This window comes from Sinohyriopsis cumingii, chromosome 18 (assembly GCF_028554795.1).
Source record: "Sinohyriopsis cumingii isolate HCF-2022 chromosome 18, ASM2855479v2, whole genome shotgun sequence".
Classification (NCBI taxonomy): Eukaryota; Metazoa; Mollusca; class Bivalvia; order Unionida; family Unionidae; genus Sinohyriopsis; species Sinohyriopsis cumingii.
In genome coordinates this window covers 23,109,150-23,127,731 of record NC_142978.1, presented here as the reverse complement: position 1 = coordinate 23,127,731, position 18,582 = coordinate 23,109,150, and the positions used below count along the sequence as shown (strand labels likewise).

Here is an 18,582-nt window from a genome sequence, read left to right as displayed (position 1 = left end):
CACTCCATCCTAAATGTCCAAATGTGAAAAATGGGGTTGGAATAATCAGAGGAAACCCGGATTAGAAAAATGTTGAATCTCTTAGCTGAACTTTGGTGCGAAACTATTACACAGTGACATGTGGCTTGAAGCATTGGTTTCAGATCTTAAATAGAATGCAGGAGAAATGGGGAAATTTTCGTCCCTTTTATTATATATTAAGAAACGATAAGAACCCATGTATCAATACAGGTTTTGCGACTGGTTTATTCAACTACAAGAAGACAAGTTGATTTTACGGAAAATTCAGTACTTGTTTATACAACAATATGTAATTTTGAAGGTCTTTTGTAAAAATTTAAATCAACCCTTTTGTAAATATCTTTAAATGATGGAATTTTTAACCAAATCATCTTAAGGAGTTTAGGTTGGTGGAAAAATCTTGTTTGAGATTTTATTGGCACACATAAATTCAGGGTTAAACTTATTTCATTATAAGATAAGATTTTAATATTTTTCATTTATTGTTTTTTTTCATACTGTGATAGGAAATGTTTATTTTGCATAACATGCACATATATTGCTCTAGAATTCTTTAGAATTAAAGGTTTAAAAGGAAACAAAATAATTTATGCTCATTGTGTTGTTTCCACATAGCAACATAATGCAGGTCATCAAAGCAAAGTTAGAATTTGCATTCTGTACATTGAAATGGCTTTAAATGCGAGTTTATAGGAATATAGTCAGATTTGTTTTGTGACTTATTTTGTGGTTTTGTACATGATCATCTTTTCTGACATATATGTTTAAAAGAGTCTTGAAAGAAAAACATCTTCAGATTTGGAAAATGCATGTTTTGTAATCCAAAATGTTCTTTAATTCCATTCAGTAATGGTCATATATTAACCCTAAAAAATTAATTTCATCCTGGAAATTTATATTTAGAAAAGCGTGGGAACCATGTAAAATGTGCTGTATTGTAGATCCTTACTTACAGTTGGCATAATACTGACTCTGACACTTCCAGCCAGTGTATTAATTGTTTGGTGTTCATTCAAATAGTTTTACATTGTTTGGGAATATACATGTATGTTTAATCTTATGCATAAATTGAGGCTTTCTAAACCTGTTTATGTACAAACCTGTAACTTTGTTGACCATATAATTAATAGCTTCAGTTGCACTATCCTTTCTCCACAGATTTTCTAATTTTCATCATATTTTGTTTTCAGTGAATGGGCAGATTGTTAAACATAATGTAATTTACTTTGACAAGCCATTGCAGCAAAGCAGTCTTACCATTCGAGAAAAAAGCACCTGGTTTCATAAATATGGACTCAAAATGCTAGTTGTAAGCTCAGTACAGAAAGGTCAGGTCTTTTCTAACCCTCTTCAGCCATCAAGGTGTCAGAAAGGGCAGACAACTCTAAAAGAAGCACAGGGACAGGAGAGTTCAAAATGTGATGAAGGTAGAAAAGATGATTTTGTTCAACAGCCAGATTCAGAGAAGAAGAATAAGGTGAAAGAATCTGAAGACCAAGGCAAGCCTATAAGTGATTTTGGTGATCCATTTGGTATGGATGCTCAAAATATGGAAGATTTAGAAACTTTTGGAGCATCTGCATTTTCACCCAGAAGAAGGTCAAGCAAGAAACATGATTTGGATGACAGATATCCAGTAGCTTTTAAGGAAGAGGACAAAACAGATAATGAAATTAGGAAGAAAGATAAATCAGGATCCAATTCAGGTGAATTCTTTTGTTCAGAGGCAGTTGATATTGATAGCCTTGAAACCTTTGGAGCAATGAAAACTTTCTCAAGTGATATATCCAAAGTTACTAATCAGGGAAGTAATGAAGAAAGTGCTGGAGAAGTAAGGAGGAAAGATGTTTTTCAAAATTCAGAGACAATTAAAAGAAATTCAGAAGAGAATAAAGAAAAAGACAGTAAAGTAGAGCTTATGGCATTAAAAACATGCTTAATGCAGCATTCAGTTAAACCTGAAAGCCAAGAGGAATCTTTTTCATCAGTTTCTTCAGCAGCAATTTCTCCAACTGAAAACAAGTTCCAGACTGATGCCAGCAGATCAGCATTTACTTCGGTTCCTGCAAAACAGGGTGCAGAGATCCTAGAAGAACAAGCAGTAAAGGATGAAGAAAAAGAAATAAAGAGTGATATCAAAAATGAAATTATTATCAAGGACTCTGATCTGAATTTAAGCACAGAGGATTCTGATGAAGAAGATAAACTGGTTATAGCGTGTGATTGCCACGAGGAAAGTAATTTAGAGAACCAGTCATCCTCTGGGTCACTTAGACGTTTGACAAGGTCTGCTTCCAAACCATATGTTCAAATCTTTGGTGATCAGTTGATGGTTGACACACCACAAAGTCCAATTGGTGACTCCCCTTCCAGTCCAGTAATGTTGACACCACAAAGTCCGACAATGGAAACTCCAGAGAGTCCACAGAAAGACAGTTCTGTCAGCCCTATTGGAGGAGGAAAGCAGAGAGGGACCTGTATAGTAATTCCACTGGAGCGTCAGAGTGATACAGATACTGGAGATGAGACTATCGATGGTGTCAGTAGTGCAAAAAAGAGACAGAAATTTTCGCACATTGTTTGTGATCATTCAGATACTGGCAAAGATTTTGCAGGGACATCTTTTATTTCAGATTACTCTTTGAGACCATTAACAAGATGGCAAAGCCCAAGAAGGCAACAAACTACTCAGCTTGGTAACAAAGATAATATTTCTGCCATGCCAGGGCCTATTAATAAAAATAGTGATACCGTGACTGGTGCAGAAGTAACAGCAACTATAGCTAGTAGAATTGGCAGGCATAGAATTGCACATCAAACATCTATTAAGCAGGATAGTAAAGAAGGCAGTGATGTTGCAAACAAAGAAGAGAAAAAAAGTTCTGTGGAACCTCCATCACTGTCAGATGACATTGAAATAGAGGCACCACCTCGAGTTCTGAGGTCAATGTCCAGGAAGAGTGATAGCAGTGACTCACAGTCAGCTTTAGCAGAGACTGTCAGGAAATCTGCCAGGAAAAGGTAGCAGATTTGCACATTTTTTTAAATAGTTCAACTAGTGTTGTTTATTTTTAGAACTAGACATGCATACTTTATCAAACATATTTTTAACAGATTTTTATATCAGCTAGAACTATTGGAAAAGTTAAGACATGGTGGCCATGATTTCTTTCCATCTACTGGTTAAAATCTATACTTTAAAATAGTAGTTGTATATCCTCTCATCACAGTTGTAGATTGCTATTGGAGTTAACAAATTAGTTCATTGTTTAATATGGAAGATTTTCAGTAATTAATCAGTAGACTAGTCTTTAATTACATTAGAACAGAGACATTTTTTACATTTAAATATGCATTTTCTTTTGGTACTCATCATGTTTTCATTTTGGAATGGAAAACAGCTATTTGGTTGATATATTGATTCAAAAATTAATTCTGATGATTGCTTCTTATCAGTTATTGGAATTAATATGCTCTAACAACAGTTGATTGTATCAAGTAAATGAGGAACTTGTCGGAAAGTAGGCCTGTTTTTGAAGTAATATTTGACTGGATGCAGTAATACTGTTTACATATAAATTTGAACTATGTGAACATTAATAGTGAAGCAGTAACAAGCTTGCTTTGTATTTCTCCAGTCCTGGGTTCAACACTCTATATTGACAAATGCATGGATAAGAAACTGCCTATCCCATTGTATTTGGATTCCTTTGGGTTCTCCAGTTTCTCAAGATCATAATACTTTTGGAGTACACACACCAGCCACCTTGTGAATCCATCCCTCCCAAAATAAAAAGTACATTTGCAACACGTTTTGGCTTGTTTTAACAACAGAAGTGCTAAACATGCATCTGCTTGCCAAAGTGGAAGTAAAATCAGAGTGGTCTCCCCATCCCATGGAAAGAGGAATTAACACCAAATCCTGTCAAGCTACAACATCTGCTTGTGACTGGAAGCACATGCTTTCCTGAGGTCTTGCAGATGCTGAATTAAGTTCAGCATAATGAATGGCAAATTTCCACCATTGTTCTGCTCTTGATGTTTACAGATGCCAGTACATTGAGCAGGATTAAATATGTGAGATGCAAGTGGTCAGTACTGTCTGAAGACAATAGATAGTACTGGATTTGGGCAGTAGACCACATCAGCTTTTGGCCTTTGATTTCCTTGACTGGGTACAGTGATTTGTTTTCCAGGTATAACCATTCCTGCTTTGAGACACAGATAGGACCCAGTTAGTACTTTATTTACTTTGTATGGCAGTCCAACTAAATCATTCCATGAAATTACAACACCTTGTATAAATCCTGGTACTAAGGTGATTATTCTCTTGAGAGCCATGCCAATATGTTGATGAGTAGAAATTGTGTAAACATAATCCAGCTGGGGACTCCATATATGAGGCATGATGACTTGTAATCATTTATTCTGTCCATGAAAATTAAGAAAACAAACAAATTGAAGATCTGTAATATTACCACCATTACAGTATGGACAGACGGTCCATTCCAGTATGGTATGGACAGACAGCCATACTGCACCAGCCAGCCAGACCACAAAGCATATGCCATCTTGGGTATGTTGTTCCAACTGTCAACCAGCCTATCCAGCCATTTGAATGAGCTATGTTTGGTCACAGTGGTTAGGAGTCTCTTATCTCAAATGGGTAAGCAGTCTGTCCAGACATACTGCTTAGCTGGCCAGCAGTACTAATCAAACCACATCAGCTGGCAGGACCACAAGGCACATACCATCTTTGATGAACCATTCTGACTGCTGACCAACTGGTCCAATCGTATGAACAAGCTTTGTATATTTACAGCTTTTATCTGTATCTGGTATGCTGGCAAAGCAATGAACTGGACCAAACATTCCTATGAAATTCATAGCCAACCTTCATTACTTGTGAAGCCATTTGACTCATGCCTGACTAGCATTCCATAATGTGATCACTACTAATGGCATATCCAGTGGGCAAAATGATGATGCATGCTGATGATACTTCATCATTTCCTGTTGATGAAGGTGATGACACAGAAATGCTGAAAGATGCTGATCCAATACTGGAACAGACAGAATTTCGTTCACAGCAGCAATAGGGGATATCTATAGGAGTTTTGTCTCCACATAAATGCCATCTTCCACCTTCAATCAATTTCTTCTTGGGAGATATAGACAGTGATGACAAAATGTTGTCATTCAGAATCAAGCTATAATTATTAAAGTTTGCAAGAATTACTTGGCATCTGTTAGAGCATTTGTAATCCCAGTGATGCAAGACTATCTTTATGGAAAGTCAGTTGCATGCAACTTTCTCCCAACTGGTTTAAAATCATATACTGACATCTTTTATCTAAGACAATTCTTTAACGCCACATCAAAGTTACTCAGGAACGTTGTGTTGACTTCCTCCCTTCTTGCCTTCATGCTATTAATGATTTTTTTTGTCTTGCCTAAAAAGTCACTGATGATGATTGCTGTTTTTCAATACACTCCCTTCCTTTCAGTTATTCATTTCTGTTAGGGAATTGAATTGAGAAGGTGAGACAACAAGAGGCACAATAGTCTCCCTTTAACTTTCATTGCAGTTTCCTATCTCTGCAAGACCCAGTTAGGGAACATGCAAGAGAAAGTATGATTGTTACCAGAGATCTCTTATGGCAGTTCTCACCAGCAGCAGGTTGGTGTATTTGGTCTTGAATGCTGTGTGTGTCCATGATGTTCAGACTAGGTTGTTGCAGTAATGGTGACTAGGCAGGAATTGTTTTCATTATTGGGTAATGTCAATTAATTAATGGTCAGTTAACTGGCTATAGAGGCACAGATAAGTTGTATTCCAGTACAGTTGTGACAACAGATTTATAGGTAGAAGAAAGGGAAATCTTTAGACTGTCCCATATTATAATAATCATGTGTATAATAAACTGGAAAGTCTTTTAAAAGAAACATTAATCATAGACTACTGATAGTGATCAGCAAAAGTAGTTCACAGTGGTCTGCTTTTTACACTGCAATTATTACACTAATGTTTTGCAATTAGTTCAGTTTCACTGACAATTGTACATGGTAATGAAATGTATTGGTGTATTTATCTTGGAGGGTACTACTTACCATGGGCAAAAGTAAATCATAGTGACAAACTTTTCATGTTCCAGCAATTACAAGAAGTTTTGCATTTTGCTCATTTCTTGGACACTTTTGTTTGTAGTCTTGAAATTTGATGGATGTATTTACTTAGGGGATCCTGGTGAATACAATGACCAACTGTTCAAGTCAGAAGGACCTACCTTTTGTCCTGTAGTTCATTTAAAAGTTTTTTTTTATTATGCCACAGAAGATCATGATTTCTTGTGATGGATTTTGTGGATGCCGCAAATATTGAATTTAAGGTATCAATGAACACTGAGCCTTTGGTGTTGACAAAAAGACCCTCTTCCCTGATCCACATTTTTTTAGTTACCAAATAAATTATCAGTTTTGTCTTGACCATAAAGGTCAATAATCACAAAAATAAATGAATTCTTAGTATATTCAAGTGGCCTATTACATTATTTAACAAGTTTTATTAGACTGGCATATTACAATAGATGCCACAAGCTGCTTGTATATTGTCTTATTTTACAAGTTTTATGAGTGGCATTTTACAGTATATGCCACATGCAGCATGTATATTGTCTTATTTTATATGCTTTATGAGTGGCATTTTACATTATTGAACAAGTTTTATCAGGGTGGCATATTACAGTATATGCCATAAGCTGCTTATATATTGTCTTATTTTACAAATTTTATGAGTGGCATATTACAGTACATGCCACAAGGTGCTTGTATATTGTCTTATTTTATGTTTTGTGAGTGGCATATTACAGTATATGCCACAAGGTGCTTGTATGTTGTCTTATTTTACATTTTGTGAGTGACATATTACAGTATATGCCATAAGCTGCTTATATATTGTCTTATTTTACAAATTTTATGAGTGGCATATTACAGTACATGCCACAAGGTGCTTGTATATTGTCTTATTTTACGTTTTGTGAATGGCATATTACAGTATATGCCACAAGGTGCTTGTATGTTGTCTTATTTTATGTTTTGTGAGTGGGATATTACAGTATATGCCACAAGGTGCTTGTATGTTATCTTATTTTACAAGTTTTATGAGTGGCATATTACAGTATATGCCACAAGGTGCTTGAGTACTGTATTTGTTAATGAGTTTTGCTAGAGTATCATACCACTAGGTGCTCATATATTGTCATATTTAACATTTTTCACACCATGTCTTTGCTCGGTGTCATATCACAGTATATGCCATGAAGTGCAGCAAGTGACCTATTGTATTATTTAACAGTGGCATATTGCCCTTGTTAATGGGAGTAAGTAGATTTGTTCACCCAAGGTAGGTATGTTCCACAAGGGCAAAGCCAAAATGGAACAAGACTTGTTGCAAGTGAAACAAATCATACCTCCCCAAAACAAGGATAATATATTGTTTTTGATCCTAAATTACACAAGAGAGGGAAAACACAATCATTTGAGGGAGATATAATATTGAGGGAGACACGATGTTTTATTCTCAGACATGTGAGCACTAATCATTCACCTTTCATAAGGTATAACAATACAGTATACCAAAGGCTGCTTATACATTGTATTATTTAACAAGTTTCATTCATTATATGAACATATCTTTGAAGTTTATCACACACATTTATTGACTTACTTCACTCTAGTCTTGCTGAGTGTTGTGTCACATAGTGGTGAATGATTTTTTTCACCTGATGTAATAATGATGAGAAAGGTGAGCTATATGTGATAAGTAAAGATAAATCTCAGATTAAATTTGATTTCAGAGTGACCAGAACAAGTATGGATAATGTCCAGTTGAACCCTGATGGTCATGTGAATGTTACCACAGACAGTGTGATCGAAAGAAAGCTTGCAGGTGACTAGATATAGTACTTAGTTCCTTTGAGTGTGTGTGAGGGTGTGTGTGATTTGGATTTTTAATGTAGCTTTAAAAAAATAATTAGTCATATCGCTATGATGTCTGCAGTTTGGCAGTTTTTAGTAATGTTTAGTAATGCTGCAGACATGTAGCATGATGTCCCTCCCAGTTACATTATCCTGATACCAGGCTGACCAGTCCTAACACTAACCTCTTAATGCTGAGCTCCAAGCGAGGCAGCTGTTATTACCATTTTTATAAGTCTCTGGTATGACTCTGACGGGGTTTGAACCCGCTGCCTACCGCATCTGAGGCGGATGCTCTAACCACTAGGCCACCAAAGCGGTCTCTTCGAAAAGGTCTTTTCATTGATTAAATATCATAAATATAAGTTATTCATTCATCCAGATGCTAAACATTTCCAGTTGTTTATATATCAGTTAAAATTTTTTATAGAAATATGAAAAGTCTTGCCAGACTTAAACTGTCATTGGTTTACACTGCTTGGTTCAGAGGGAGATAGCATTTTTAATTTTACAATGGCTACATATTTATTGCTTCATCTAAGAAATTCACCCACAAGTAAGGATAGGTTATACAGTGATATCCATATCCTTCTCTCTCTCTCTCTCTCCCTCCCTCTCTCTCTCTCTCTCTCTCTCTCTCTCTCTCTCTCTCTCTCTCTCTCTCAATCTGTGCATTATATCTTGGATGAGTTTTGCATTTAGGTTACGAGGGATGTCGAGGTTATTGAGTTAAATATGACTGTAACACATAGGCTTGAACCCCATCTATGAAATAGGAAATCATTCATTTTACTTGGGGTTTATATTTTATACTGTCTTGTACTTTTTAAACACAAAAGTGAGTGAATTTTCAGAATTAGACGTGTTTTCAACATTGAAACAAAATATAGTATTTATTAAATATTTAATTGTCAAAGGATTCAAAAGAGCAAACACCAAGATCAACTTTTTTGACTGATTTAACCCAAAAAGCTATGACTGCTTCAGTGGCCTAGTGGTTAGAGTGTCTGCCTTGGATGCAGGAGGTCGTGGGTTCGAACCCCAGCAGAGTGATACCAAAGACTTATAAATATGGTACTAACAGCTGCCTTGCTTGGCGCTCAGCATTAAGAAGTTAGTGTTAGGACTAGTTGGCTTGGTTTCAGGATAATGTGACTAGGTGGGACATCATGCTACATGTCTGCTGCATGATGCCACACAGCAGACATCATAGCAATAAGACTGAAATATTGTTAAAACCACATCAAAAATCCAAATCACACACACACACACAAAACGTTATGTATAATGAGACACAGGCATTCATGGTGGTCAGGTAAAAAGGAAATCATGTATCAGGCAGTTCAAAGTAGCTGCTTCCCACACTTCTGGAATGCTGAGATCAAGATGTGTGCAAGAAAAGGATATTCATGTAGGCGTTTTGATCAGAAGAAGAGCCTGTGCTTATCAAGCCTTGTGGTACATTATGTCAGACATGTCTGAATAGTCTTGGGTATGTCAGACATGTCTGAATACAGTCTTGGGTATGTCAGACATGTCTGAATACAGTCTTGGGTGATACTTTTGAATATTTTGATATACTGCAGATTCAGTTACCTTCATTCATGTCAGTTGTAAGGGTTATGCAAAAGTTGTATGCTTTTAATGGGTGAGGAAGTTGTGTTTTCTTATAGACGTAAGTTTTTGGTTTTAAGAGTTTTTTTAAAAATCACAAAAGTTGGTATCAGCGAATAAAATTAATTTACAGTATTGTGTCCACAAATTTGATGTATTACTACTGAAAATATGTTGCTATTAGTCATCTTTGGCATGCATCTATCCTTCTGTTCATCTGTGGATAGGTTGTCTTTTTAATCTGTGCTCCAGCTAACTGAGAGGCATTCTTACTTGGTACGACTAAAGATTGGCAGATGAAAATAAATGCTTGGGATCCTTAATGCAGGCACTGGGAGGATGGATTAAGTGTAAAGAATAACAAAAATGTGTGTATTTGCAATGGCTTTCATCTTGTGTTATTAGTCTATGGGATTTTCAAACAGTGGAGGTTGAACTTTTAGATCATTCACTTTTTTCAGAGACAGCAGTTGAATTGGTTTCAAAAGAGGATGTTTCACCCCCAAAACGGAAAAGAGGTCGACCCCCTAAGAAAAAGGTTGTTCCATTGGATATAGAAAAGGACAATGAAACAAACACTACCCCACTCAGTATTATTAGTCATGTGCCACCAGCCATAACATCCCTTGTGCTTGGTCAGAATAAAGTCCAGGCAACCACAGCCTCAAATGTTCAACCAGTGATATCTGCTGTTACATCTGGACAGAAGGTCACACTTCCTGCTTATGGTGATAACAATGGTCAACCAGTGTCCTCTCAAGAAAAGAAGTCCGACAACATTTATATGAAAAAGGATCTAAAACAAGGAATTGTAAAAGTGGAGGCAAGTAACGCTAGTCCATTGGATGCCATATTGAATTTGCAGCAAAAAATGCTTGGAGTTCCATCAGATGGCTTACATGGTAAGTGTAAATAACTTACTTTTTACACCATCTCTAGAAGATAAAACAGCTGTGATGAATGAATCTCTTGTGCTTATTCAAAAAATAGACTTAATTCATCTTGTATGCAATGAATACTGAAAGTTAGAGATTTTTCCGAAATGTTATATTCTTCCAAGATTTTTTTATTAAAGAGCAACACTTTTTCATGAAAATAATATTTGCATAGCACAATAATTTAATTTTTTCATGTACACTCAAGGTTAGCTAATACCAGCATTTTTCTGTGATAATTTTGTTGATACGGTGATGTTTAAGTAAAATAAAACAAAACATACATCTGTCAAATTGGTAATCAATTTCTAATTGGCTGAGAAAAAAGCACATGGATGCAAAGTTTCAGTCTCTTTTTTTACCGGTTTTTCATCATACTTCCTCTATATGTGCATGGTAAACTGGTGTACCAGGCTACATTTTTTCAATGGTACATATTATGGTATTATTTCACTGTATTGGTATTTTGGTAGTTTCTGTTTGTAAAGAATGTACAGAAATTGCCACGTAATCTTTGTTATGAATTAAATGATATTAACTATGTTTTCTTTTATCACAAGAAAATAATTTTTTAAAAAATCATTATTATAGTTTTTTACAAAACAGCTGTATTTGTCAAAATGTTTGTGTGAATATTACAAGTATGATTATATTTATGATCCTTACATTAACTTGTGTCATGTATGTCAGTAAAGTAGTCAAATGGTATGTTTTGAAGATATTTGGGCCAAATCCAACTTTTGGAAAAGTTTCCGATTTAAAAGAAATAACCATGTCATTTATTTTTTTTACTGTTGTGTGAAGTAGATGTATTCCTTTGTAAGACTGCGAATCATAGTTTTTCAGGACAGCAGTTTAGTCAACTAAATATTTTTTTCATTTCTTGAGTGTGTTTTATGTTAACTGAACCTCTCTGATAAATATCTTGCCCAGGTGTAGGCATCCCACTTAAAGTTTCCCTGCCTATTATATCAATACTGTAGCTAGTAAATTGTAGGCTTCAATGTCAAAACTTTCTCTTTTTATTAATCAGTTCTCTGATGTTAGCACAATGACTTTTACAGGGTGTCAGCTCTATTGTCAGCTTAATTATCCAACTTTTGTTACAGCTTTTATATTGAAACTTACGCAAAAGTTAACATACACATACCAAATAAATCTGTTTTTAGGTACTGAGCATTTAAGTTTGGTAGCGGATGGGTGGGTCAGGATCTGCGATCTTTTGTTGAACTATTTAATATCTCAGGATAATTTTTTTGTACAAATAATATATTAAATATAATATCATAATTTTTTGCTATAAATCAGAGCAAGATATTTTTTCAGCAATTGAAAGACAATTTTTATTTTTAAAAAAAAGTTTCAGACACCTGCCCCAGAACATAAATTTGCTGATGTCTAATTATAGTATACCATGATATGTGTATCAGTATGCTCATATTGTTATACCATAATCCACTTTTTCTGTCATCTGGCTTGAGTACTGTATGCTGTGAGATCTCTGCCATTTTAAAAAGAATTCAGTACATTTCTGATAGCAAAGAGAAACCAGATGAGGAACTCTTATAATGGATATCTCTGACAAAATAGTATCGGACTGTTGGCCGATCACTAGTAATTAATATATTTATTTAGCCTGACCTTTGTATTTGGATGAAAAACAAAATTCCTCTTCCTTTCACTCGTGCATTTAAATCCTTCAGAACACTCACATTTTGCTGTAATAATCTGTGTCAGAACAAAACATCTGTGTATTCATCATCTCTTGACCTTTCTATAAAATTTCTGATGCATGTATGGAAGGTAACATCGCTGCATTACCAGAAAGTTTTAAAGAAATGGCAGAGATCAACTTGTTGGTCTATCCAATAGTCATGTTACTGGGACTAACTATAATCAACCAACCTTTAAAGGCAGGAACAGTAACTCATACAATGAACCAAACGATGGCTAATTCCTTTTGTCTCTAGAATGTTCCAGAAAAAATAGTTTTGCTGAAACTTCAAAGCACACTGATTACCTTTGTAGCATTGATCGTTCTATATAAATAATAAGCAGATGAAAAATAAATTCAATCTCAATGTTCTATAATTCTTTGATGTTGCTGCCACAATAAGAAACTTGGTCTTCCAAAGCTGTCCTTTGTGGTAACTTCAATAACATGTGAACCTTTCATCAAAGAAAGCCAACTACAGTCTTCAATAAAAACAAAGAACCTTTCATCAAAGGAAGTCCGCATGATACTTAAATAAAAGCAATGGAATTTGATGGATTTTTGCATTTTCCAAAGAGACTAGAACACATTTATTGTGCAGGGAAAGTTTCATTTTTACAGGAAAAATGTTTATGATTATGGTCGCTACCAATGGTAGTATAAAACGTGAATTAAATTTCCAATCTTTTGAAATCATAGATATCTGGCCATCAAGTTAATTGAAGATAGGGTATCTTGCAAAGATGTTTGTTAAACTTTTTAATATGTTCACATTTTTTAGATCTCTATGAATAGCCTCAACTCCTGGGTAGCTTTGGCAGAGTGATAGTAGTCTCTAGTTCATGAAAATATATACCAGTTTAAGTACATGCACATGTAACATGTAAACAACTATAGCCACGTAGTACTGGTGACAATATTGTAGTGAATTTTTTAGTGACAATTGGATATAGATCAAACAAATGCTACTAATTTTTTAAATTTTTTTATAGATGTGTTATTTGTATTTTCAAATAGGATGTGACTCATTCATGAAGTTTATAACATGTGATATTTACTTGAATTAATGGATTTATTATATACATGTACAGTACTTAACTGATTATAGTATGCAAGTGTTTATCAGACTAGTTTGTCTTCATTTAATAAAAAGCATGTATTTTTGTGCCCGCTCATTACTTCTCCCATAAGCCATTTTTTTAGGTACATGCATCATTTTCTTCAGCTAACTGACTTGGTTATAACATGGTCGGGTCCTACGGACCTTAACCACCTTGTTACATTGTAATTATTATTAATTACAGATGAGACCTTAAATTTTGAATTTTTAGCATCAACATCAGCCATACCTGCAGATGAGACTGGGAACTTCAAACATCCAAGAAACCACAATGTTGCTTATCATCTTTGGACCTTAGGGACCACCAGAGTCCTCATCAGATGTAGTTACCATGGCATTCTCAGGGAGCCACAATATTCAGTGGGTACTTCATTTTTTCAAAGTCGGTAAACATTACATTTTTGTGACAGGGTCTTGTTGATCTATTATCTCCTTTCTAACTGTTGTGCAACTATTTATAACCATTCATTTAGGCAAGAAAAAGGAAACTCTTGTATAGTTGGATCCAACTTAAAGCAGCATTGATCCTGACCTGCATTTGCATAATGTGCCAGCAGCACAGGATCTGTTTAGTTTCTTCTGATGAGATCCACTAGTGCATTATGGGATCAAAGATCTGGTTCTGTAGAGTTTGCAGTTAAATTCGGACTTGTAAATGAGTATAGATGGCATATAAAGACACCTCCCAAATCGTCTACTTTTCCTTCTTTTATATGTTTGTGCTGAGACTAACAATGTCAGAGAATAATACAAGAAAACTGTTAAGAGCATCAGCTGATGTCAAAAGCTTTAGAAATGCTAGGATTTTTACATTATCTGCAAATATTAGAGTGTACTAGCAAATATGTCTATTTACATTAGCCTCAAATAAATGCAGTACTTACAAGAGGAACAATATTTTTCTTCTGTCACAGCAATTCCACTATGTTCACATTTGTCCCAAGCTGGAATACCAGCTGTCATTTGGTCTGGAGCAGAGCAGTGTCAGTGAAGTTGCCAGAAACTGGATTGGTCTGTATATTAGACCTAACTGCCAGCTACTCAGAGGTATTTTTCTGTTCCAACAAAATATATTTCAGTAACTGCAATAATTGTTGTGTTTGTTTATTAGCACAGTAGCATTGCACAATGAATATAATATGTCACATTGTAATATAATTCATTGTAAATTTATTGATTAATGCAATGCCTTTGTGCTTGCAAAAAATTGTTTTGTTTTTTTTTAATACAAATTCCTCATAATTAGAAATACAAATTATGAAATTCATGTAGTAATAAATTATTTTGTTGCCCAGGAAAGTGCTTAAGGTGCTACTGAAAACCAACCAGTCAAGACAACTACAATATCAGTTGATTTGGATTTTGTTTGTAATTAAAGTCTTAGGATTCTTCAAGTAAAGTTTAAAATGATTGAATATTTTGGTACAATTTTACATTGTGAATTTGATTCCCCTTCTTTTTCATTGGTTGAGAAACTAGCATATTACAGAACAGGTCATTGTTTTATTTTGTTATACAGCCAGGATCAATGCCTTCACCTCAGAGGTGGCAGTTCTGGAGGAACTTGATATACAAAGAGTTATTCCCCTTACCTCAACATTCAAGTAAGTGTCAGTCTTTGACTTTATTAAAACCTCTACAAACTCTGACTGAAATTTCTTTACAAATGCTAATTATGGAACAGTGTACTATCTAAAGCAGACAGCTCATAAAAAAGGACACTCCCATGTACTCAAAAATTGAGTTTTGACTAGTCCAAAGTACACTAAGTTTAGCAGTTATGAAAATATGGAAAATAAATTTTGCCAGAGTATACAATACTAGCTTCACCATTCCAGAGGCCTAGTGATTAGAGGAGGTCGCAGGTTCGAACCCAGTAGAGTCATAGCAAAGACTTATAAAAATAGTACCAGTGGCTGCCTCGCTTTACACTCAGCATTAAGAGGTTAGTGCTAGGACTGGTCAGGATAATGTGACGGTGGGACATCATGCTACATCACTATAAAACTGTCACACTGCAGATATCGTAGCGATATGAGTGAAATTTTTTTAAAGCTTTGTTAAAACTCAAAACACACACACATACAATACCAGCTTCTGAGAGTACAATAAATGAATTATAAATGTATAAAAAGTAAAAAGAAATGTCTTGGTTTTTTTTTTCTTCACCACTTTACCTTTTGAAGTACAGGAAGTGAAATTGACCACATGGAGCTAGCAGAGAGTCGCACATCTGAAGTAAGGTCAAGCTGTATACTCAGTTAAATAAATTACACACATGATTCATGTACCAAAACAAAGAGAATTGAAAGTTATTTTAACAACACCTAAGATATACAATGTCTTTTTTAAATAACTAGGATAACCAGAGAGGAAAACCTGGAAAATTATTTTTCTTCAAAAATCAAACCCTGTACAAAGTACAAAATAGTAGAGTGGAACCTAATTTTTTTTCTACTAGTTATAGACCAGAATTGTTTTTAGAATAGTCTGTTATCTGTCATCCATTATCTGTCTTCTTTCCATCCATTCACACAAGTTTCCTACTGCTACTCCTAATGTTCATGTTGTGTGTGTGTTTGATTTGGGTTTAAATGTAGCTTTAATATAATTTTCAGTCTTATCGCTACGATGCCTGCAGTGTGGCAGTTTGTAGTGATGTCTAGCACTGGGGCACCCACCCAGTCACATTTATCCCATCCAGTCCTAACACCGACCTCTAAATGCTGAGCGCCAAGCAAGGAAACTGCTTGTACCATTTTTATATGTCTTTGATATGACTCGGCCGGGTTTCAAATCCACGACCTCCAGCATCTGAGGTGGATGCTAATCTACATGGTGGATTGCCATAAATCTTTTCACATACATTGATCCCATGGTCCAGTTTATCCTAAGTGAAAAAAGTGCCACTGGGACAGCATGAAAATTTTGTTTTCGCTTTTCCTGAACGAATGTTCATATGAACTTGGTTTTTCACGAAAGATTTACTATGCTTCCTAGTTGATCCTAATATGAAAATAGTGCTGATCTATGTGGCTGTCACAATGGCTGCCTTTAAAATCTTGTTATCACTACTCATCATAAATGGAAAGTCTTATTGACATGGGGTTTTCACCAGATTTCTTATGTCTAGGTAATGCAAAATCTTGTTATCAGTACTCGTCATAAATGGAAAGTCATATTGACATGGGGTTTTCACCAGATTTCTTATGTCTAGGTAATGCAAAATCTTGTTATCAGTACTCGTCATAAATGGAAAGTCATATTGACATGGGGTTTTCACCAGATTTCTTATGTCTAGGTAATGCAAAATCTTGTTATCAGTACTCGTCATAAATGGAAAGTCATATTGACATGGGGTTTTCACCAGATTTCTTATGTCTAGGTAATGCAAAATCTTGTTATCAGTACTCGTCATAAATGGAAAGTCTTATTGACATGGGGTTTTCACCAGATTTCTTATGTCTAGGTAATGCAAAATCTTGTTATCAGTACTCGTCATAAATGGAAAGTCATATTGACATGGGGTTTTCACCAGATTTCTTATGTCTAGGTAATGCAAAATCTTGTTATCAGTACTCGTCATAAATGGAAAGTCATATTGACATGGGGTTTTCACCAGATTTCTTATGTCTAGGTAATGCAAAATCTTGTTATCAGTACTCGTCATAAATGGAAAGTCATATTGACATGGGGTTTTCACCAGATTTCTTATGTCTAGGTAATGCAAAATCTTGTTATCAGTACTCGTCATAAATGGAAAGTCATATTGACATGGGGTTTTCACCAGATTTCTTATGTCTAGGTAATGCAAAATCTTGTTATCAGTACTCTTCATAAATGGAAAGTCTTACTGACATGCGGTTTTCATCAGATTTCTTATGTCTAGGTAATGCAAAATCTTGTTATCAGTACTCGTCATAAATGGAAAGTCATATTGACATGGGGTTTTCACCAGATTTCTTATGTCTATGTAATGCAAAATCTTGTTATCAGTACTCTTCATAAATGGAAAGTCTTACTGACATGCGGTTTTCATCAGATTTCTTATGTCTAGGTAATGCAAAATCTTGTTATCAGTACTTGTCATAAATGGAAAGTCATATTGACATGGGGTTTTCACCAGATTTCTTATGTCTAGGTAATGCAAAATCTTGTTATCAATACTGATTAGTCCAAAATGAAAATGGTACCAATTTGATGTCTGATATGGCTGCTACAGTGACCATCCTGAAAACCTTGTTATTAAAATTCTCCCAAAAATGTAAATATTGCAATGGGATTTTCACCAGAAGATTTATTATGTATTGTTGGTCCAGTATGAATATTGTTCACATCTGATGTCCAATGTGGCAACAACAGTGACCATCTTCAAAATATTATCACCACTCCTTCTGATTGGATGGTCATATCAACATTGGGATTTTACTAAACAACTATTTATGATGTCTGGTTGGTTCTGATGGTACCATCTAGACAGGGGCCCCGAGTGGCTGAGTGGTCTAAAGTGCTCTCCGTTACGGATCACTGCCATCTCACCTCTGTCTGCGTAGGTTCGAGTCTCAGATTTGGCCAATGTGGATATGTGAGAAAGCTTGCCAGTAGCTTCTCGAGGGTCAGTGGTTCTTTCCGGGGTTTTCCCGGGTTCTTCCTCGACCATTAATACTGGCCGCCATGTATAGCCTATCGTGTGCTGAAAAATGGCGTTAAACACTACAACAACAACAACAACAACCATCTAGACATAAAATATGCCTGCCACAGTGGCCATTTTGAAAATCTTGTTATTTTAATTTTTTTCTGAATGAAGGGTCATATCATCATGTGATTTTCACTGAAAGAATTTTTATGATGTCTGGTTGTAAATGAAAACCATGTCAGTCTGACTTCTGATATGACTGCCATCTTGAAAATCTTGTTATCACTACTTCTCTTAGGTGAGTGGTTGTGTCAGATAATGTGTATTCACCAAAAGGATTTTTTATGATGTCAGTTGAAATGGTACCAATCTGATATCAAATGCGGCCATCATGCAAAGATTATACAAGCATTGCTCGATTTTGATAACCTTGTGCTGACACGGATGGTAAACATCTGAACAAAGTTAGATTTTACTGGTGCAAAAGCTAATCAAAGAATCTCATCACACATAGTTTACCTGTTACCATAAAGTTACTACATGAAACTGTTTTTTAAACCAT

At 35.2% G+C, this 18,582-nt stretch overlaps 1 protein-coding gene across 1 annotated transcript in view; it reads left to right on the top strand.

The window, feature by feature from the left end:
• The window catches only part of LOC149776217 (uncharacterized), a 61,461-nt gene that overhangs the window by 27,217 nt on the left and 15,662 nt on the right, over positions 1-18,582 (top strand). Inside the window, exons 8-13 of the mRNA XM_089942600.1 lie at positions 1,212-3,042; positions 7,878-7,969; positions 10,074-10,514; positions 13,593-13,741; positions 14,296-14,428; positions 14,901-14,985. Coding sequence (XP_089798726.1) covers positions 1,212-3,042; positions 7,878-7,969; positions 10,074-10,514; positions 13,593-13,741; positions 14,296-14,428; positions 14,901-14,985 — 2,731 coding nt within the window. The remainder of the gene's footprint in view (positions 1-1,211; positions 3,043-7,877; positions 7,970-10,073; positions 10,515-13,592; positions 13,742-14,295; positions 14,429-14,900; positions 14,986-18,582) is intronic.